Source organism: Corythoichthys intestinalis, chromosome 15 (genome assembly GCF_030265065.1).
Source record: "Corythoichthys intestinalis isolate RoL2023-P3 chromosome 15, ASM3026506v1, whole genome shotgun sequence".
Lineage (NCBI taxonomy): Eukaryota > Metazoa > Chordata > Actinopteri > Syngnathiformes > Syngnathidae > Corythoichthys > Corythoichthys intestinalis.
This window is the reverse complement of record NC_080409.1, coordinates 46463161-46485302: the sequence shown is the minus strand read 5'-3', so window position 1 is coordinate 46485302 and position 22142 is coordinate 46463161. Positions and strand designations below refer to the sequence as shown.

Below are 22142 nucleotides of genomic sequence, written 5' to 3'. Positions count from 1 at the left end.
CCGGAATGTCCCGTAATGGAAATTCCTCCCTTTGTTATTAATAGAATCAAACAGTAGGGTGAACACACCCTACTCAAACACAAACAGTTTCTCACAAGGTGAATAAAATCAATACATAATAGCCATAAGAAAACAACAGTGGAGAGAATCAATCGACATAGATGAATGACTGCAACAACCTCACGACTAATTTAGGCCACGTTTCAATGATATCATTTTTAAGATTAGTCTTTTATGATACTACAATACTAAATATGCTGTCAAAATCCCACATAATCAACATGACACGCAAGTAGTGCAACAATGCCAGTCAATTTCAAGTAAGGATAAAAAGCACACTTCTACACTTCTACTATCTTAAAGAACTATTGAATTTTTTTTTTTTAATTAGGTTTTTTAAACTTATATGTGCAAAACATTTTAACCATTTACAGGGCAATTGGCCATTTTTGGTCATAAAAAAAAAAACAACATTAACAGTTCGTATAGTAACAAGTGTGGCCTATACGACCCAAAACTGGATGGAAATCAGGTCTCAATTACAATTATATATACATTTCTTTATGAATAATCCATCCATTTTCCATAGACTTCATGATATTGATGGGTCAGATTCAACCTTCACTGCACCATGCCTTTAAGTAGGGGTCCATCCCACAATCCACTTCAGTTACTCGCAGTCGGTCGCAGCGACACGTGCAGCGATCCAACGCCGGATTTATGTTGAAAAAGTACAAAAGCTGTACCGCATACAAACAGGAAGGATTGTCTCAGCAGTGATTTGTTCGAGGATTCAAGGTAATTATTATAGTTTGCGTTTTTTCACAAAGAATTTTCAACGTAAAAAGCTCTTTGTTGTCAGGCTGCCGCCACATTGTCTAACAAGGCTAGCATCATTCTTTGACATATTTACATTAAATAAATGCTAACTGTATGGTTTTTTTTTTGCTTTTAACCAAAAATCGAGACTGTTCTACGTCCATATCTACAAGAATTTAAGCATTTATTCACAAGAATTTACACCGGAAAAGCTCTGTTTACATATGGCGGCCGCCACATTGACTGACAGACGAGCATCGTACTTCGACATATTTACGTAAAATAAATGCTAACTGCAAGTTTTGTTTTTTTGGCTTTTATCCAAGAATCAAGACTGTTTTACGGCCATATCTATAAAGAATTAAGATATTTAAACATTTATTCACATGAATTTTCACCGGAAAAGCTCTGTTTTCATATGGCGGCTGCCACATTGACTAAAAGACTGACTAAAAGACTAGTATCGCTTCGACATATTTATGTAAAATAAATGCTAACTGCACATTTTTTTTGCTTTTAACTAGGGTTGTCAAACGATTAAAATTTTTAATCGAGTTAATTACAGCTTAAAAATTAATTAATCGTAATTAATCGCAATTCAAACCATTTATAATATATGCCATATTTTTCTGTAAATTATATATATATTCTGTAAAATAAATTGTTGGAATGGAAAGATAAGACACATGATGGACATATACATTCAACATACGGTACATAAGGACTGTAGTGGGCATTTCACTCTACTGTCATTTAAATCTGTCTATGCTGTCCTCACTCCGAAGCGTCTACTTTTTCCAAAGCTAGACAGTTAGTGAACGACGCCTTAATAATCAGACTTCTTTTTCATCTGATTTATTAATAAAATGGCCTCAAACCATTGTCCCCTTTAGACTGTCGTAAAACTAAAAAAAAAAAAGTACACAAGCATTGCATTAGCAACAACGTTAGCTTAGCACGCTATACAGGTTCACAAAACATAAACAAAAAGCGTCTCATACAAAAAAATATAACATTTCGCTTACTAACATAATATGTACATTATTTACAACAACCATACTTACGGACAAATCTTGTCCAAGGATCATATAAGCACAACATTACAACGTAGGCATCAGCCCGAGACGTCGTGCAGCCATCTTGAACTGGCAAGAAAAAAATAAACCATGTCGCAAAGCGACCACAAGAGTTCGCTGTTAGACAGCACAAAAAGCCTTGCTGTAAAACTTACCAAAAGGCAGAATACTGTCTGAGTGGGACATGTGCGTTAATTGCGTCAAATATTTTAACGTGATTAATTTAAAAAATGAGTTAACGCGATAATTTTGACAGCCCTAGTTTTAAAGTTTAAAATATGCGAGTGAATAATTTTTTAAAGTCGCTTTTTTTTTTTAACTAAATATTAGACATCAATTAATGATTCAAAGCTAAAAATAACAGACATTTTGAATAATAAATATAATTATCTTCGTTTTATGGCTGGGTTAAAACAAAAGCGGTTGCGTAACATCTGTAAACGGGGGTTTTCAGTGTAAAACGGACACATTAAAAATAGTTTGGGGGCTTAATGCGCCATGAATCTGCTATGGCAGCATATAGACATATTGTTCTATCAAACACAACAGTTCTTTTGGCTTAAAATACAGCAGTTTATTTTAAAGAGAGATGCAAGAGCAGAAACTGCCTTTTCAGTCTTGTCTGTGTTTTATGTTTTAAATTTATACAGTACATATTTATATATTTATACATATTTATTTATTAAAATAAAATTGAATGGATAAAAAAAAAAAGAAATACACTGTGACTAATAACTCTAAATTGAAAAATAGTAAATACATTTTTTTTAGGCATTACTTTGTATGTTTTTTATCACCACTAAGAGGCAGCATAACACCATAGAAAAGGCTGCACTGACCTTTAGTAGTTACAAGACGACATACAGTAGGTGGACTTACCTGCAGGTAGCGAGCCTGATGAGAAGCGAGCGCGTCCCCGAGCGGCACCACCATTTTCTCCACGCACCGTTGGTACGAGTGGGCCAAGATATCCGGGCTTTCCTCCGAGCGTAGCTCAATGTGCGAGATGAGCAGATTGGAGATCACGGACTGCACCGACTGCACGGACATTGGGCTTAGTTCTCACTGTTCGCTGTGGGGTTATACAGTAGAAAGAAAAGGATGGAACTCTCACCTTTGTGTCTCCTCCTGGAGTGGCACTGAGGGCAAGCACGCGGAACTGCTGAGTTTGACTGCTGAGCTGTCGGATCACCTGAATGAAAGGAAGCATGACACAAATTGAAATGATCTTATTTTTCAACTGATTAGATTGTCTGACTTCCAAATGGTGATAAATTGTGTCTGTCATAGTAGTCATGAGTGCTCTACACTTTAAAAATAAAAATAAAAAAGGGGGGAAAAATCCCATTTATCATGCTAACTAAAGAGTTTAATTACACATAATTCCTATTCCTCAGTTCTTTTTAAGTTGTAATTCAAAGTATTCCAAAGTCATTTTCTCAAAGTTCATATTGTGAACTAAATTAACTGAGATGAAATGATTTGCATGATCATGTTTGGGGGCTATAATTCAATTTCTGAGTAAACTGAACTTGAAATAAGTTGTTTGAAACAGTTGCAGCTCGGGTTGTTCCGATCATGTTTTTTTTTTAGCTTGAGTATCTGTCGATCCCGATATTTCCCGATCCGATTGCTTTTTTTTTTTGCTCCCGATTCAATTCAAATCATTCCCGATAATTTTTCCAGATCATATACATTTTGGCAATGCATTAAGAAAAAAATGAATAAAACTCGGACGAATATATACATTCAACATACAGTACATAAGTACTGTATTTGTTTATTATGACAATAAATCCTCAAGATGGCATTTACATTATTAACATTCTTTTCCACGGATAGAAAGACTTTGAATCCTTAAAGGATAAATGTGACTTTGTATATTGTGACTAAATATTGCCATCTAGTGTATTTGTTGAGCTTTTAGTAAATGATACTGTCACCTTTTAACTTCTGCCCAAATGCATGATGGGAAGTGCAACCATGACTGTGCGTCGTGGTACCAATTGATATATCTTCTCTGCGTTGGGAAATAACATAGGGTGTTAAGAAAAAGTTCAACTACTACCTTTCTTCCCCACATTGCTTCCCACGATTATTCTAATCGTTGGGAGAGGGATTGTAAGGCTTTCGCCATTTAAAAAAAGGCTCCAAAGGCTGCCAAAAATTCACTCTACTCATTTTACCCTGCCTTTTAGCCCTATATACTGTATGGGTAAAACTGCGCCATTATAGATTGAACGCGACAATGCGTGAGTGGGTCGTGTAGCACATGCGTCAATTGCGTTAAATATTGTAACGTGATAAATGTAAAAAATATTAATTCTAGCCGTTAACACCATAAATTTGATAACCCTACCTTAAGCTTAATCTAAAGACTCTGGAAGAGTGTAACACATTATGTCTGTAACGTTAAATACAATTAGAAAACGATTTAATTAAAAAAAATATATATATATATATATTGAAAAAAGGCATGTCCGATATTTTTTTTGCCGATTCCGATACTTTGAAAATGACGTGATCCGAACCGATCGATCAGGATGACATCTCGAGTTGCAGCCTCATTCTCAATGCCTTCAAAAGAGCGCTGGCATCAGTGTTGATTTCGTTAAAAATGACAATAATGAAAATATTCATTGATTAACAATTATTTTCACTGAAACTATTAAAACGCTTTACATGGCTATTAGAATTTACGCCCTATTCTTTGAAATGGGTCTGTTAACAGAAGGACTATTATTGTTGTGGTAATGTAGTATGTATTAGGGCCAAATAAAAGGAAAAAGAAGGATTACGAGATGTAAGTTGTACTATTGCGATTATAAAAAAAAGTCGTATTATTACGTAGGGCAGTGTTTTTCAACTTGTGTGCAGTGACAGATCGTCAGCTGTGCCGTGAGAAATTATCCGATGTCGTAGGAGTCGTGCAGTAGGTAGGAAGGAAGGAAGGAAGGAGTAGGTAGAAAGTTTTTTTTTTTTCCTGGAGTTGGTAGAAAGTTCTCGGTCGTGTGCAGATGAGCGAGGTATTTCTCGTGTCGCGTTCAAGAACTGCTCGGGTTTCTAGCCATCAGCGACCCTGCTATCTACAACTATACTACTAATGCACATTATTTGGTTAGCCTCGTCGTGACGATATACTCGAAAGTGTCCTGTCAATTTTATCCATATGTGAAGACCGTCAGTCCTCATTGTGTGTTTTATTCCAACACATTGTTGAGGACAGCAAGGTGGCTAATGGGTAGAAATCCGAGCAGTTCTTGAATGCAACACGACCAGCTATCCAATAGCGCCATGGTGCCAAGCAAGTTTAAACGTCATCTCCAAACGAAACACCCGTCGCTTCAAAATAAGTTGATGGACTACCGTATTGACCCGAATATAAGACTGTGTTTTTTGCATTGAATTAAGACTGAAAAGGTGGGGGTCGTCTTATATTCGCCGTCCAGACGTTATACCCATTCACGACACTAGATGGCACCAGATATCATTGAAGCGATGTTCTGTCATGACAGATCTCAGCTACTCTCAAGTTTTACCAGTTTGCATTATTTTATTGCAATGTTTTTTCTTATTCAGATTTGTTTCAAGACTACAGTAACAGACTTCACTTTGATGGTTAATGCAGTTATTGCAATTTTGTTTTTTTAATCACAATAGATTGGTTTATTTACATTTCAAAAACCAGAAACCATTTATTTACAAATGTGATTGCACTTTAGTTTACGTATTTATTTTAAATGTTCAGATATTAAGATTTGAATGAGGCAAAATAACATGCTTTTTCTCTCAAATATATTGTTATAATCATTTGTTTCAGATGTACTGTAATTATTTTCTGCATAAAAATTAATTTGGTGTTCAAAAAGTCTTTTTTCAAACTTGAGTCTTGAACAAGAGGGGGTCGTCTTATAATCAGGGCCGTCTTATATTCGCGCCAGTACGGTATTTTGTTCGCCTTTGTGAAAACACAGAGAAACAGGCAACTTTTTAAAGAAAAACTACAAAGGTAAATGAGTAAGCCCTTAAAGCCAGTTACCTTGTTGCTAAACTTGCTGCTAAATCCAAAAAGTCCCACAGAGACAGTAATACCAGCTGCCTGCAAAGCCATTGTCTGCGAGATGCTCGGCCCTGATGCGGTTTAAGACATTGCTCAATTCCCCGTCTGATAGTTCAGAGCTTTTTCAAGTCTAACTGCTATATAAAAAAAACAGAGAAAGACTGAGAGCTGTTGAAGAATAGTGGCTTTGTGTTCATCTAAACAGGCTCAAGTTTCACACTAAGTATGCATACTGAGAAATTATTTAATAATTAAATATACAGTACAGGAAATAATATTGGAACATTTTTGGTTTGTGGTGTGCCGCGAGATTTTTTTCAATGTAAAAATGTGCTGTGGCTCGAAAAAGGTTGAAAAACACTGATGTAGGGAAATGCATTTTACGTACATGTACTGTAGCTGAGAGCTATGACATTAGCCTGGCGAATGAAATACTTTAAATTAGGGCTGTCAAAATTATCGCGTTAATTAATTATCCCGCGGTAATTAATTTTTTTAATTAATCACGTTAAAATATTTGACGCAATTAACGCACATGTCCCGCTCAGACAGTATTCTGCCTTTTGGTAAGTTTTACAGCAAGGTTTTTTGTGCTGTCTAACAGCGAACTCTTGTGGTCGCTTTGCGACATGGTTGATTGCTTTCTTGCCAGTTCAATATGGCTGCACGACGTCTCGGGCTGACGCCTACGTTGTAATGTTGTGCTTATATGATCCTTGGACAAGATTTGTCCGTAAGTATGGTTGTTGTAAAGAATGTACATATTATGTTAGTAAGCGAAATGTTATATTTTTTGTATGAGACGCTTTTTGTTTATGTTTAGTAAACCTGTATAGCGTGCTAAGCTAACGTTGTTGCTAATGCAATGCTTGTGTACTTTTTTTTGTAGTTTCACTACGGTCTAAAGAGGACAGTGGTTTGAGGCCATTTTGTTAATAAATCAGATGAAAAAGGAAGAAGTCTGATTATTAAGGCGTCGTTCACTAGCTGTCTAGCTTTGGAAAAAGTAGACGCTTCGGAGTGAGGACAGCATAGACAGATTTAAATGACAGTAGAGTAAAATGCCCACTACAGTCCTTATGTACCGTATGTTGAATGTATATATCCATCTTGTGTCTTATCTTTCCATTCCAACAAATTATTTTACAGAATATATATATAATTTACAGAAAAATATGGCATATTTTATAGATGGTTTGAATTGCGATTAATTGCGATTAATTACGATTAATTAATTTTTAAGCTGTAATTAACTCGATTAAAAATTTTAATCGTTTGACAGCCCTACTTTAAATATATCTTTGTTATGGTTAAATGTGAAAACAAAAATCTCATTTGTCATGATATGATACAATTTCGCCATAGCACGACATGGTGAGGCTGTCCAACTCCGATGCAGCCCACCCCCACAGCTTAAAAAAATCCTAGGGCAAACCTTGAACTCATTTTGGAATGACTAAAATATGACTGACTAATAAGTATTTTTGTCCAAAAGACAAAGACAAAAATTAAAAGGGGTGCCAAAAACAACACTGGCTGGCAGGCCACATGTTTATCTCAGTTGTCTGCATGCTCCGCTGCCATGTTGGCAGCTTTGGTTCGATCCCAGTTTGGAGAAAAATACTATATAACATAATTTTTTGAATGTAAGTCGCTACTTATGAACCCTTCTGCTTTAATATCACCTTATTTCTACCTTGAACCCTCATGAAGCGTGACGTCTAATTCCGTGTATGCCTACCTGACAATAGGCATGGTTGCCCAACGCTTTGTGTGCCTCATCAATCACCACACACTTGACCTGCAGTGCCGGGCAGGTGTTTCTTGACAGGTCATTCATCATCACCTGAGGTGTAAGGAAGAAGACGCGCTTGGACCGCCACACTTCCTGCCTCCTGTGGGCCGCTGTGCTACCTGCAGAAACACAAGACAGTGGCTATGATTAAAAACATCTTCCATGGCACTTTGCCTTTTCAAGAGTAGCGTGAGTTGGAGATGTGTGGATGTTAGTGTACCAGTCAGCTCAGCCATGTGCTCCTGGGGGATGCCCATCACATTATAGCAGGCCTCAATCTGTTGCGCCACCAGTGGCTTGGTGGGGGCCATGAACACAATTTTCCCAGCTGGATACCAACGATAGAAGTTGTACATGACAACAGCCGCGATGAATGTCTTGCCCAAACCTGTGGGAAGGCATACTAGTGTATTTTTGAACAAGGCGGCCTTTGACATGTTCAGCTGGTACTCCCTGACTGGGTAGTTGGTGGGGTAAATCCACACCGTTGCAGAGGAGCTGTCAAAACCAGGGAAGTCTGGATAAGTGATATTCCCAACTGATGGCGTGGGTCTTTCATTTTGGGGTAAAATGCCCTTATCATGTTGTAGGCTCTCTTCAGCTTCAATGACAGCGACCACCATGAGGTCGTCATCTTCATCTTCATAAGTAATAGGTTTAGGAGTTTTTGTGGAATGACTTATCTCTTTAGCAGCATCTGTTGGGTTGAAAGTGCCTACTTCAGCCCACAATGGATTTGGTGCAGATCTCTGTGCTGTATCGCTTTGGCTCGCTTTGCGTCGTCCAGCAGCTTTCTTCTCTTCTTTTTTAGATCCAACAACATGGTTCGGAGGTGCAGGCGCGCCCCAAGTTTGAAATAAAGTCCTCTGGTTAGAAGAAGTGCTCATTTTCTTGAGTCATAAAAGTATTTCGGAGTTATGAAAGACCGCCATATCTCAATGAAGAGCCAAACAGTTGGTCATTTCCGGTTCACTGTTTTCACAGTTTTCAAAGTAAAACCGCTACTACGCCCAAGCAAGTCTAGTTTTATTTTACGGATATAATTTCAATTTTTCGTGTTTAATTATACAATATAAGTACATATAAAACCAACATTACCCGAACTATTGCCAACAGAACGTTAAAAATAAACAGTAAATATTTAATTTTTCTATTTTGACCCCGGAAGTAAACACAACAGTCCCGGCTAACAAGTCACGTTACCATAGTGATGGACAGTCCTGACTGGGAGAAAACGCTCATTCTTTTGCAAGTAATAACCTCATAACTAATGTTGTTGCTAGTTTACTGCTAAACGTTTATTTTTCCTTAGAGTTTACGAAAGTGGGGAATGTGGCACTACTTTCAGATTAGTTTATGCAGTGCAACTGTGGTAAACGCAGTAAGTTGCTAACTGTTAGCATTGACTTTACCTTGTAGTTTGAGTCATGTGTGCAACTGTACGTATTCGATATACGGTACTGTATAAGTGTTTTTCTTGCTATCACGATGGAACACCCTACTCCACACCATATCAGGATATTTCGGACAAAACACACGGCAATGAAACATTCCAAAAGTTTTGTGAGTACTAGTAGTCACTCGTATACCGTTGAAATATAAAGACTGGCACAAGCACACATACAGTGCCTTGCAAAAGTATTCGGCCCCCTTGAACCTTGCAACCTTTCGCCACATTTCAGGCTTCAAACATAAAGATATAAAATTTAATTTTTTTGTCAAGAATCAACAACAAGTGGGACACAATCGTGAAGTGGAACAACATTTATTGGATAATTTAAACTTTTTTAACAAATAAAAAACTGAAAAGTGGGGCGTGCAATATTATTCGGCCCCCTTGCGTTAATACTTTGTAGCGCCACCTTTTGCTCCAATTACAGCTGCAAGTCGCTTGGGGTATGTTTCTATCAGTTTTGCACATCGAGAGACTGACATTCTTGCCCATTCTTCCTTGCAAAACCGCTCAAGCTCAGTGAGGTTGGATGGAGAGTGTTTGTGAACAGCAGTCTTCAGCTCTTTCCACAGATTCTCGATTGGATTCAGGTCTGGACTTTCACTTGGCCATTCTAACACCTGGATATGTTTATTTTTGAACCATTCCATTGTAGATTTGGCTTTATGTTTTGGATCATTGTCCTGTTGGAAGATAAATCTCTGTCCCAGTCTCAGGTCTTGTGCAGATACCAACAGGTTTTCTTCCAGAATGTTCCTGTATTTGGCTGCATCCATCTTCCCGTCAATTTTAACCATCTTCCCTGTCCCTGCTGAAGAAAAGCAGGCCCAAACCATGATGCTGCCACCACCATGTTTGACAGTGGGGATGGTGTGTTCAGGGTGATGAGCTGTGTTGCTTTTACGCCAAACATCGTTTTGCATTGTGGCCAAAAAGTTCAATTTTGGTTTCATCTGACCAGAGCACCTTCGTCCACATGTTTGGTGTGTCTCCCAGGTGGCTTGTGGCAAACTTTAGATGAAACTTTTTATGGATATCTTTGAGAAATGGCTTTCTTCTTGCCACTCTTCCATAAAGGCCAGATTTGTGCAGTGTACGACTGATTGTTGTCCTATGGACAGACTCTCCCACCTCAGCTGTAGATCTCTGCAGTTAATCCAGAGTGATCATGGGCCCCTTGGCTGCATCTCTGATCGGTTTTGGAAGGACGGCCGGGTCTTGGTAGATTTGCAGTGGTCTTATGTTCCTTCCATTTCAATATGATGGCTTGCACAGTGCTCCTTGAGATGTTTAAAGCTTTGGAAATCTTTTTGTATCCAAATCCGGCTTTAAACTTCTCCACAACAGTATCTCGGACCTGCCTGGTGTGTTCCTTGGTTTTCATAATGCTCTCTGCACTTTAAACAGAACCCTGAGACTCACAGAGCAGGTACATTTATACGGAGACTTGATTACACACAGGTGGATTCTGTTTATCATCATCGGTCATTTAGGACAACATTGGATCATTCAGAGATCCTCACTGAACTTCTGGAGTGAGTTGGCTGCACTGAAAGTAAAGGGGCCGGATAATATTGCACGCCCCACTTTTCAGTTTTTTATTTGTTAAAAAAGTTTAAATTATCCAATAAATGTTGTTCCACTTCACGATTGTGTCCCACTTGTTGTTGATTCTTGACAAAAAAATTAAATTTCATATCTTTATGTTTGAAGCCTGAAATGTGGCGAAAGGTTGCAAGATTCAAGGGGGCCGAATACTTTTGCAAGGCACTGTACGTGTCAGTTAGGCATGTGCCGGTATGAGTTTCTGACGGTATGATAACCTTACGCAAAAATATCACAGTTTAACAGTATTGCAATTACAGCTCTAAAATGTTGAGTTGTGTGGGTTAAAAAAATGTTTTCTATTGAACAGGGTTTTTATTTTTCAAACCAACATGTTAGCAATTGAAACTAGGGTTGTTCCGATCATGTTTTTTTGCTCCCGATCCGATTCCGATCGTTTTAGTTTGAGTATCTGCCGATCCCAATATTTCCCGATCCGATTGCTTTGTTTTTTTCTCCCGATTCAATTCCAATCATTCCCGATAATTTATCCCGATCATATACATTTTGGCAATGCATTAAGAAAAAAATGAATAAAACTCGGACGAATATATACATTCAACATACAGTACATAAGTACTGTATTTGTTTATTATGACAATAAATCCTCAAGATGGCATTTACATTATTAACATTCTTTGTGTGAGAGGGATCCACGGATAGAAAGACTTGTGACTTTGTATATTGTGACTAAATATTGCCATCTCGTGTATTTGTTGAGCTTTCAGTAAATGATACTGTAGCCATGCCCAAATGCATGATGGGAAGTGGAACCATGACTGTGCGTAGTGCTACCAATTGATATATCTTCTCTGCGTTGGGAAATAACATAAGGTGTCAAGAAAAAGATCAATTGCTAACTTGCTTCCACACATTGCTTCCCATGATATTTCTAATCGTAGGGAGAGGGATTGTAAGGCTTTATCCAAATAAAAAAAGGCTCCAAAGGCTGCCAAAATTCACTCTATACATTTGATGCTGCCTTTTATCTCTCTATATAGGTAATACGGCGCCATTACAGATTGAGCGCGACAATGCGTGAGTGGGTCGTTGCTTGCGTTAAATATTTTAATGGGATACATTTTTGAAAAAATTAATTACCGTGGTTATCGGGATAAAGTTGATAACCCTACCTTAAGCCTAAACTAAAGACTCTGGATGAGTGTAACATATTATGTCTGTAAAGTTAAATACAATTAGAAAACGATTTGATTAAAAAATATATATATATTTAAAAAAGGCATGGCCGTATTTTTTTGCCAATTCCGATACTTTGAAAATGACGTGATCAAACCCGATCGCCAATCGATCGGGACATCTCTAATTGAAACATAAGTATAATTGAATATTTTAAATAAATTAAAATTAAATGCAGTCCTTCAGGTGAGTCTAAACCCTAAGCAACAGCTCAATATTATTATCATCAAAACAAAAATAATTGTTTAATTTCCATATTTCTTTACCACCGCTAGACACACTAAACACGCTGGAGTTAACTCTCCTAGCTGGTGGGAAACAATTATAACTGCGTTTACTAACCTTTAATTTTGTATAACGTTAAGGGTGGTCACTAAAATGCAAAATCCTAGTGGAGGTATTGCTTCCTCTGACAGCCTGGACTGGAACTCCAGACTCACCGCTGTTCCAGCGATAGAGTCTGGCGACCGTTCCGCGGATCAAATTTCCAGGCCGGAGCAAGCCACAGCAAACAGACAGCGAAGTGGACCAATCAACGACGGGCGGACGTGACGTTGGTAAAGCGACAAGAAACTCTAGCGCGGGGCAATAAACATACAGAACTGAGTTTATTCAACATGGCTAGCGCGAGACAGACTGTTGGTTTTAGCGACTCGATGCGTTTTGGGTCATTTAAAACTGAATTTACCGCGAATTGGAACATATTCTCGGCTCTCCCGTTCACCATCTGTGTTGTTGTGTAGACGACTTCCGACGCGCAAGAGTGACGTTGCTCGTTAAGAACATGTCACACAAATAAACAAATCTGATTGCACGGTTACCCTCGGCAAAAATGTTTCATGTCGGTGGGCCTTCTTCTTCTCAGGCGCAGTAGTCTGTCACTTTTCTGTAACCGAAGTATTCCCCAGGCATGAAAATCTGTCACCGTTCATCAAAATTCGCCGTTTTGAATTCAAAAAGGGTGACCAATGTGAATTGTGTAGATCCGAGGAGAATATTTTAAGGTGGGGAGATTTTTTTTTAATGTCGGACGCTTGGTTTGCAAGAGAGGAAAGTGGCACAAAGCCAAAAACCGCACCAAAGTGGCCAAAACATTGACTTATTTCAACCAAACAAAGGACGGTACACTTTTGTGTCCGGTCTCTTCAATGCCAAGCTTGGCTGCACGTCGGCCGTGAATGAACACCTAAAGCGCCGTCACCCAGTTGTAATTTTGGAAGACGACAGGAGACAATTACAAGCTGGCGGATCGTAAGTCCATCTAACTAACTAACGACATGTTTTATTGAAGTTGTTAAGCCTGTCGCGATATGCAATGAGTCCATTAATCGCACAGTAAATAAAAATGGGGGCGGTAATTTCCATGGCTGCATTTTATCGCCGCGCTCGCGTGCATACATTTGTATGTGCGTGCTGATGGCATATGAGACAACAGTTCCTTTCACAGATGTTTATTGGTCATCAACACGTCGTAGAATTAAAGTTCAGGCCAGGGGTCGCGTTAACCGGATATTTTCCGTCGTTGACCGGTTTTTTAAAGCGGTGACAGAAAAAGCTGAAGTCCGTCCGTCATTTTGACAGGTTGCAATTCACACCCCAGACCACAGGGTGGCGAGTTAGCATATTAATTAGCTATTGTCTCTCTTAATGCATGACGTCGTTGGCTCTTCTGTCAGAATATTGTAGCGTCACCGGGGTCTGGCGGCGGCACCGTGATTGACACATCAACGCGAGGTTCTTATTGGTGCACCCGGTGTGCCAGTGCGTCATCCAATTGATGGACAAGATTGCCACCTGTGTATAGACCCCAATCACATGACGTCACAACTCCGCCCCCCTGACTGGAGCCGCCATATCGTCATGTTTACACATTACCGCTACATACATGCCTCCTATTACAGCGTGTTTTTCTGCTCGTTAATATTAATAATCAAAATGGTGAAGGCGTGTGTGGCGGTTGGTTGCTGTAACAGAGAAGATAGACGGAGAGACTTAAGTTCTACCGTATTCTGAGAGACCCGAAGATGAGAGCGCGATGGACTGCTGTAATTCGACAAGAAAGCTGGGCACCAAACGATCACCACAGACTATGTAGTAGTCATTTTATATCTGGTAAGATGCATTTAATATATATTTAGAATATTTTGGGCTGACAACCACAATTAAGATCATTGTGTGACGTTGGTGATTGGGGTCTATATCGTTGCCTCTTTTTCTTTGGGGGCGGAGTTGTTGGCGGTAAGCAGAGTAAAAAGGGAGAAAAATACCACGACTTCCGTGTCTAATTTTTCGCCGCCAAGCAAGCGTTACAATATTAATTAAAAATGAATAAAAACTAAACTATTGAATATGTCATCATTATCATTTTAAAAATGTAAGTGATGGGTAAAAATAGACTATGACCGCATTTTTATGACCCTGTCAGTCAAAATGACAGACAACGAAAATGTCTAGCGCAACCTCTGGTTCAGGCATACAAAATAAGGAAACACATCTATATTAAATACTGCGAACGTTAGCATTGCTACATTCGGGCTAATAGGGGAAAACACATCCAACTTTAGCCTGCTATAAAGCATTGGCAGTCTTCTCCAAAACGCAAACTTGCGGTTAAAAGGTGACAGTTCAAAAATGAAGAATCGCTGGTTAACAGCATATGTAAACGAAAAAAACTGGGAAAAACAAATAATGACACCACATGGAATGACAAAAAGAGCTTTTTTTTTGCATAGTGTAAAGCTTACGGTTAGCGGTTTAGCGAACGTTCTTCCGGTGAATATGAAGGATGTTTATTACAAACTATGAAAGGCAGCCCATAAATGACATATTTCATTTCTTTTATGATTTTAGGTTTCCTTGTTTGTCGGCTGAGTCCATTAGGATATCCAGCGTTCAAGCGTTTGAGCCATTGATGTTCAACAAATTTCTTTTGGATTGTTTTCCACGGAGTTGTGTTGAAGGCCTCTGAATTTCATGTTACTGATGCCATTTTCCTAAAATGACCTGTAGTGTGTGTCTTCATCTGATGTCCTTTCCTCACATAGTTGTGAAAATCAAGTTCTGAGTTTATACTAATTACTATCGTTGTCTATTGACCTCATAAACCTCATGTAATCTGTCCTGTCCATAACAACAATAATCTGTATGTACGAGTCAAAGACCATCTTTTGTATGTGTTCTCCACAGGCGCATGCACGTGGACTTCTAGTGAGGGCAGAACTGCGTTGTGCGCGTGCAGACTTTGAGGAGGTCGTGAAAGAGATTGATGGCGCTTTGACCCACCTGGAGTGGAAGACCGCCATAATCCCCACCCCCCACTTCACAGACACGGTAAGTCTGCCCACCTGAAATGAAACCTTATTAATCCACCATTTAAAACTTATTTTACTTTTTTTACTAGGATGGCCCCCTACCCGAGAAAGATCCAGGACGAGATGTCAGCACCTGTTCGCAGAACCCAGCAGCAGGAGACCAGGATGGCCCCCTACCCGGGAAATATCCAGGACGAGATGTCAGCCCCTTTTCGCAGAACCCAGCAGCAGGAGACGCAGCTCCATTGTCAGAAGATGGAGGAGGAGGACACTGTCTGGAGATGATAGAAGCGCAAAAAGATGCCTCGGAAGTTCAACGACAAATGAGGGAGTGTTTACAAAGCAGCCTGGTTCTCGAATCCGGCCAGAACATGAGTGCTGATGAGGTTCTGGAGAGCACATTGGACTCTACTTCCATCTGGAGTAGCATAAACAGTCTTCCTCAAACTGGTATTTTTTTTTTGTAATTTGCATAGTTGGCAATTTACGCTACCTTTTTCCCTCATTTTGAATCCTGGGGCTTATAGTCCAGTTACAGTGCCTTGCAAAAGTATTCGGCCCCCTTGAATCTTGCAACCTTTCGCCACATTTCAGGCTTCAAACATAAAGATATGAAATTTAATTTTTTTGTCAAGAATCAACAACAAGTGGGACACAATCGTGAAGTGGAACAACATTTATTGATAATTTAAACTTTTTTAACAAATAAAAAACTGAAAAGTGGGGTGTGCAATATTATTCGGCCCCTTTACTTTCAGTGCAGCAAACTCACTCCAGAAGTTCAGTGAGGATCTCTGAATGATCCAATGTTGTCCTAAATGACCGATGATGATAAATAGAATCCACCTGTGTGTAATCAAGTCTCCGTATAAATGCACCTGCTCTGTGATTGTCTCAGGGTTCTGTTTAAAGTGCAGCGAGCATTATGAAAACCAAGGAACACACCAGGCAGGTCCGAGATACTGTTGTGGAGAAGTTTAAAGCCGGATTTGGATACAAAAAGATTTCCCAAGCTTTAAACATCTCAAGGAGCACTGTGCAAGCCATCATATTGAAATGGAAGGAGCATCAGACCACTGCAAATCTACCAAGACCCGGCCGTCCTTCCAAACTTTCTTCTCAAACAAGGAGAAAACTGATCAGAGATGCAGCCAAGAGGCCCATGATCACTCTGGATGAACTGCAGATATCTACAGCTGAGGTGGGAGAGTCTGTCCATAGGACAACAATCAGTCGTACACTGCACAAATCTGGCCTTTATGGAAGAGTGGCAAGAAGAAAGCCATTTCTCAAAGATATCCATAAAAAGTCTCGTTTAAAGTTTGCCACAAGCCACCTGGGAGACACACCAAACATGTGGAACAAGGTGCTCTGGTCAGATGAAACCAAAATTGAACTTTTTGGCCACAATGCAAAACGATATGTTTGGCGTAAAAGCAACACAGCTCATCACCCTGAACACACCATCCCCACTGTCAGACATGATGGTGGCAGCATCATGGTTTGGGCCTGCTTTTCTTCAGCAGGGACAGGGAAGATGGTTAAAATTGACGGGAAGATGGATGCAGCCAAATACAGGAACATTCTAGAAGAAGAACCTGTTGGTATCTGCACAAGACCTGAGACTGGGACGGAGATTTATCTTCCAACAGGACAATGATCCAAAACATAAAGCCAAATCTACAATGGAATGGTTAAAAAATAAACGTATCCAGGTGTTAGAATGGTCAAGTCAAAGTCCAGACCTGAATCCAATCGAGAATCTGTGGAAAGAGCTGAAGACTGCTGTTCACAAACACTCTCCATCCAACCTCACTGAGCTCGAGCTGTTTTGCAAGGAAGAATGGGCAAGAATGTAAGTCTCTCGAAGTGCAAAACTGATAGAAACATAGCCCAAGCGACTTGCAGCTGTAATTGGAGCAAAAGGTGGCGCTACAAAGTATTAACGCAAGGGGGCCGAATAATATTGCACGCCCCACTTTTCAGTTTTTTATTTGTTAAAAAAGTTTAAATTATCCAATAAATGTTGTTCCACTTCACGATTGTGTTGTTGATTCTTGACAAAAAATTAAAATTTTATATCTTTATGTTTGAAGCCTGAAATGTGGCGAAAGGTTGCAAGCTTCAAGGGGGCCGAATACTTTTGCAAGGCACTGTATTTGTTGATTTACTTGGGTTAATAGGCAACACTTTATTTGACAGCGGCGTCATAAGATGAGACCGTCATAATAATGACATGACACTATCATGGGCATTAATGAATGCTAATGACAGATGTCATCAAGTGTCTTCCGGCAAATTATGTCACTAACTCCATTTATGTTCACTTCGGATCTTTTACATCCATTCAAAAGTGAGGTAATTTGCTGGATGACAAAAATGACATCTGCCATAAGCATTTATAATGCTCATGGCAGTGTCATATCATAATTATAATGGTGTTACCAAATACCATAACTAGCAATTAATGAAACAACTGGAACAGTAACTGAAGAAATAATTAGCACAGAACATGAATTTTGATTGTTATTTACATCTATTGCGATGCATGCTAGGAGGCATGTTGGACGACAATAGTGTTGACAGCAGGTGGCAGCAGAGGTTGACTGTCTCCCCCAAGGCAGCAGTGATGGCCTAAAGAAGCTTCTTGAAGCAATGAAACTTTGCTGCAGCCAATTGGTTCAAAGCTTCAAGGTGGTTCATTTGGTGTTATAACAGTCTTAAGATGCCGCTGTCAAATAAAGTGTTACTAGTTGATATCTTTTGGTGTAAATATCCCATGCTACAGTAAGGACAGGTGTGGCTTATAGTCCAGTGCGGCTTATCTATGAACAAATGGCGTTTTCTGGTCAAACTTAGCGCAGCAACACATGCTAGGAGGCATGTTGGACGACAACAGTGTTGACAGCAGGTTGCAGCAGAGCTTGATTGTCTCCCCCAAGAATGCAGTGATGGCCTAATGAAGCCTCTTGCAGCCAATTGGTTCAAAGCTTCATGGTGGTTCATTTGGTGTTATAACAGTCTTAAGATGCCGCTGTCAAATAAAGTGTTACTAGTTGATATCTTTTGGTGTAAATATCCCATAATCCAATGAGGACAGCGGTGGCCTTTAGTCCAGTGCGGTTTAGCTATGAACAAATGCCGTTTCCTTGCTAAATTTAGCGCTGCACTGCATGCAAGGAGGCATGTTGGATGACAACAGTGTTGACAGCAGGTGGCAGCAAAGGTTGACTGTCTTCCCCAAGGGAGCAGTGATGGAGCTTCTTGAAGTAGTGAAGCTTTTCAGCCAATTGGTTCAAAGCTTCATGTTGGTTCATTTGGTGTTACGACAGTCTTGTGATGCCGCTGTCAGACAAAGTGTTACCGGTTAATATCTTTTGGTGTAAACATCCCATAATACAGTGAGGACATGCGCGGCTTATAGTCCAGTGCGCCTTATCTATGAACAAATGCCGTTTTCGTGTCAAATTTAGCGCTGCAATGGATGCTAGGAGGCATGTTGGACGACAATAGTGTTGACAGCAGGTGGCAGCAGATGATGACTCTCCGAAGGGAGCAGTAATGGCCAATGAAGCTTCTTGAAGCAATGAGGTTTTGAAGCCAATTGGTTCAAAGCTTCATAGTGGTTCATTTGGTTTTATGATGCCGCTTTCAAATCAATTGTTACCGGTTAATATCTTTTGGTGTAAATATCCCATAATACAGTGAGGACAGGTGCATCTTATAGTCCTGTGCGGTTTATCTATGAAAAAATGCTGTTTTCGTGTCAAATATGGTGGGTGGCGGCCATAAGCGGATTTTAAGGGGGGGCAGCCCCCCCTGTGGCCGAAAAGTGTCATTGCATGAAATTGCTTTTCCTATATATATATAAAAGTTGTAAAACAATAAAACTGCAACAAAAATGAATGAAATGAACAAAAAATATATATTTTTACAATGGGTCAAAATTATTTTTCAAACAGATCATGTGACTAGCAACAACAACAACAAAAATTAGCGGAGGGCAATTTCATTTTTCAAATGATTTTCTTCTTTGAATGAAATTTTTTTTTTTTTTTTTTTTTTTTTTTTTTTTTTTTTGATTGAAGCAACTTTTTTTGGGATTGAATGATGTCCTACCCATAATATGGCCCAAACACAAAAAGTATTGCTTCAATCAAAGAAAACTTTTTCAATGAAAAATTAAGTGTTCAAATGCAAATTTTTCACTCTCAAATATTTTTTCGCGCTTGAAAATGTTTTCTATGATTGAAATTTTTCATTTTTCAAGTGAAGTGATTTTTCTTTTTGAAATATATTTTTTTGAAGTAACTTATTTTTTGATTGAATAATAAAGACAAAAACATCCTAGCCAAAATGTGGCACAGACACAAATCAACAATAGTTCAATCAAAAAAGTTGCTTTAATCAAAAAAAAAAAAACCTTCACTCCAATAAAAAAAAAAAATCAAAGAAAAATAGCTTTCACACTCATTTTTTATTTTAGTTCCAAATTTATTTTTGCATTCAAACACATTTTCTTTTAATTGAAGCGACTTTTTTTTTTTAATTGAAAATATATTTTGATTGAAGCAACTTTTTTGGGATTGAATAATAAGGGTGTCCCCTGCCTACTGCCCGTAGTTGGCTGGGATAGGCTCCAGCACCTCCGCGACCCTCGTGAGGAAAAGCGGCATGGAAAATGAATGAATGAATGAATAATAAAGACACAAATCTACCTCCATATGGCTCTGCCCAGGGGATACTATTTTTGACTGGGGTTACTACATTGGCACAACACCGGCGGGCGTACCATAATCAATGGATGACCATCTTGGGGAAAAGTATTGCCTAAGCAGAGTTATTTAGAATTCCCGAAGAATGATAGGAAACAAAAAAACGCTCATTGTCAGCTTATTATTATAAATATTCTTGTAAGTTATTGCTCACAGTGCGTTTTGGGGGTCATCTGAATGGTGTGCCCCCCCCCCCCCCCCCCCCGCCCCAAAAGTCAAACTCCGCCGCCTACGGTGGCGGCTTATAGTCAGGTGCGCCGTATAGTCCGAAAATTATGGTACTTAATGTACTTATTCAACCCTGAGTGTCAAATTCAAGGCCCATTACGAACAGGTGCAATATGTACTTTTTTTTTTTTAATGTACTTTTGTCTCCTTTAGGTTCGCCACGCTACCTGTTGGCCCAGGACGTGCCCCCCACTCCGGAGGCCCTGCATTGCCATAGAGACGCCCTGACCATGGAGCTGCTGTGGCTGCAGCAGGCCATTGACAGCAGGAAAAAGGTGAGCCGCTGATGTAGTATTTCCCTTCATTTAATCAGCGCTGGCGCTCCACCACGAGGCCAACGCTGGAGATTTACAACGCTGACATTTATGGGACCTCAGTAAGTCAGCCGCGTTATTTATTTAATGAGCACTAGCGGCCTTTTTTTCACACCACGTTCAGTTTGCGCTCGCCAGCTTGCCAGGGTCAAAACTTTCAGCTTTTGTAATTGTTTGGAATACTATTTTACTTACTACAAGTCAAGTGTTGTTATTAGTAACTCTTTGTTACTTATTTGCTTTTAATCAATGACTATTCATTAATGTATTGGATCCTTGTGTAGATTTTAATGACTTTTTTTCTCTTCTGCAGTACTTGTCTTTGAAGGACAAACTAAGCGTAAGTTGAAGTGGACCTTGCTGTGCGTACTGATACACTGTCAGTTAATTGTTACACATGTTTTTGTGATTAAAAAAAAAAAGTATGCTTAACTGCATAGTTTGTATTTTCAATGCTTAACTGTATATCCTGTATTCTATTTGTAAATATAAAACATGAATAAAAATATTTTCCAATGTTGTCACCTTCTCGTGTATGAATTTTTAAGATAGAACTGATCTGTGGAGGACAAAAGACTCATTGTTTTAAGTGTCATGTTTCAAGGAACTGTTTGCCGAACAGTGATTGAATTTCACCGGTCGGAATTAAATCTACACCTTTTAAATTGTCTTTTTTTTTTAATAATTGGTCTTTTGTAAATTGTAATAAAAAATGTTAATTACAATTGGTCAGTGAAGAAAACATCAGTTTGGACACGAAGGTCATGGTGTCCTGAAAAAAGGTACCCAACCAGGCCACCGTGAACATTTTTTTCTTTGAAATATAAAGGAAACATCAAAGGCATGCAAATTTGGACAAAATAGGTCCAGGTGTTAAAGTGCATGTGACACGAAAAAGCATGTTTATTTCATAATACACGCGGTATTTTATGCTCCTGAATGATATGGACCGCTTGGATGTGTGTGGAAGCGATCGCTATATTTATTTGTTTTTTGAATCCCGCGCCATGAAAATGAGTGACTTCCGGCTTCGGTCTTGCAGTGAGGAGGAGGGCGCTGTGACGTGTACGGTTGAAGGCGCCCTCTTCACTTTCCAGCCGTACAGTTGTGTATGAGGACTAAGGATTCAGCTTATTTTGCGGATTAATACGTTTATTTTTCGCATCACGCCAGCCAAACGGCTGCAGAAAAATCTTGCTGTATGAGGGACAGGCGTGTGCGCATTTTTGGAGTTTCAAAAGGTTCCCATTCACCGTGGATATTGGCCAAAACAAGTCCGACTACTGTGGGACCAATCGGACTTACGAGGAAGTGAGTAAACATCTTGTTTTGTATTATGTCAAATACGAACACAGTGATTACAAAGTAAACACTACAAACGTTCTTTAAATAAAGGACTACTTATGTTTGATCATTGATAGGCATGTAAAAAGCTCTCCTCATGCACATTAGCTGCACGTTAGCTGCACAACAACTGCAGTCGCCCTCCTCCGGAGAACGAGTTGTAAA

The 22142-nt window shown here is 39.3% G+C and overlaps 3 protein-coding genes across 6 annotated transcripts in view; 1 reads left to right on the top strand and 2 right to left on the bottom strand.

Annotated features, from left to right (window-relative positions):
* fancm (FA complementation group M) overlaps positions 1–8702 on the bottom strand; it is a 115051-nt gene extending 106349 nt beyond the window's left edge. For both annotated transcript variants that reach the window (XM_057858961.1, XM_057858962.1), the window contains exons 1-4: positions 7971–8702; positions 7697–7869; positions 3010–3087; positions 2775–2933 (exon numbers count right to left, since the gene is read on the bottom strand). In XM_057858961.1, the coding sequence (XP_057714944.1) occupies positions 2775–2933; positions 3010–3087; positions 7697–7869; positions 7971–8637 (1077 nt within the window). In that variant the 5' untranslated portion in view covers positions 8638–8702. The remainder of the gene's footprint in view (positions 1–2774; positions 2934–3009; positions 3088–7696; positions 7870–7970) is intronic.
* A 223-nt stretch (positions 8703–8925) lies between these two features.
* On the top strand, positions 8926–21484 carry iqcc (IQ motif containing C). Of its 3 annotated transcripts, none has more exons than XM_057859184.1 (5): positions 8926–9002; positions 15192–15335; positions 15406–15766; positions 20473–20594; positions 20947–21484. In XM_057859184.1, exons 1-5 carry the CDS (start codon positions 8961–8963, stop codon positions 20980–20982), a joined length of 705 nt encoding a protein of 234 aa, XP_057715167.1. In that variant the 5' UTR covers positions 8926–8960; the 3' UTR covers positions 20983–21484. The 3 variants fall into 3 exon arrangements, with proteins under 3 accessions (XP_057715167.1, XP_057715165.1, XP_057715164.1); XM_057859182.1 differs by lacking the exon at positions 8926–9002 and adding an exon at positions 9003–9131; XM_057859181.1 differs by lacking the exon at positions 8926–9002 and adding an exon at positions 9181–9313.
* Positions 14511–22142, bottom strand: part of tmem234 (transmembrane protein 234) — a 42481-nt gene continuing 34849 nt past the window's right edge. Inside the window, exon 6 of the mRNA XM_057859185.1 lies at positions 14511–15591. Coding sequence (XP_057715168.1) covers positions 15565–15591 — 27 coding nt within the window. The 3' untranslated portion in view covers positions 14511–15564. The remainder of the gene's footprint in view (positions 15592–22142) is intronic.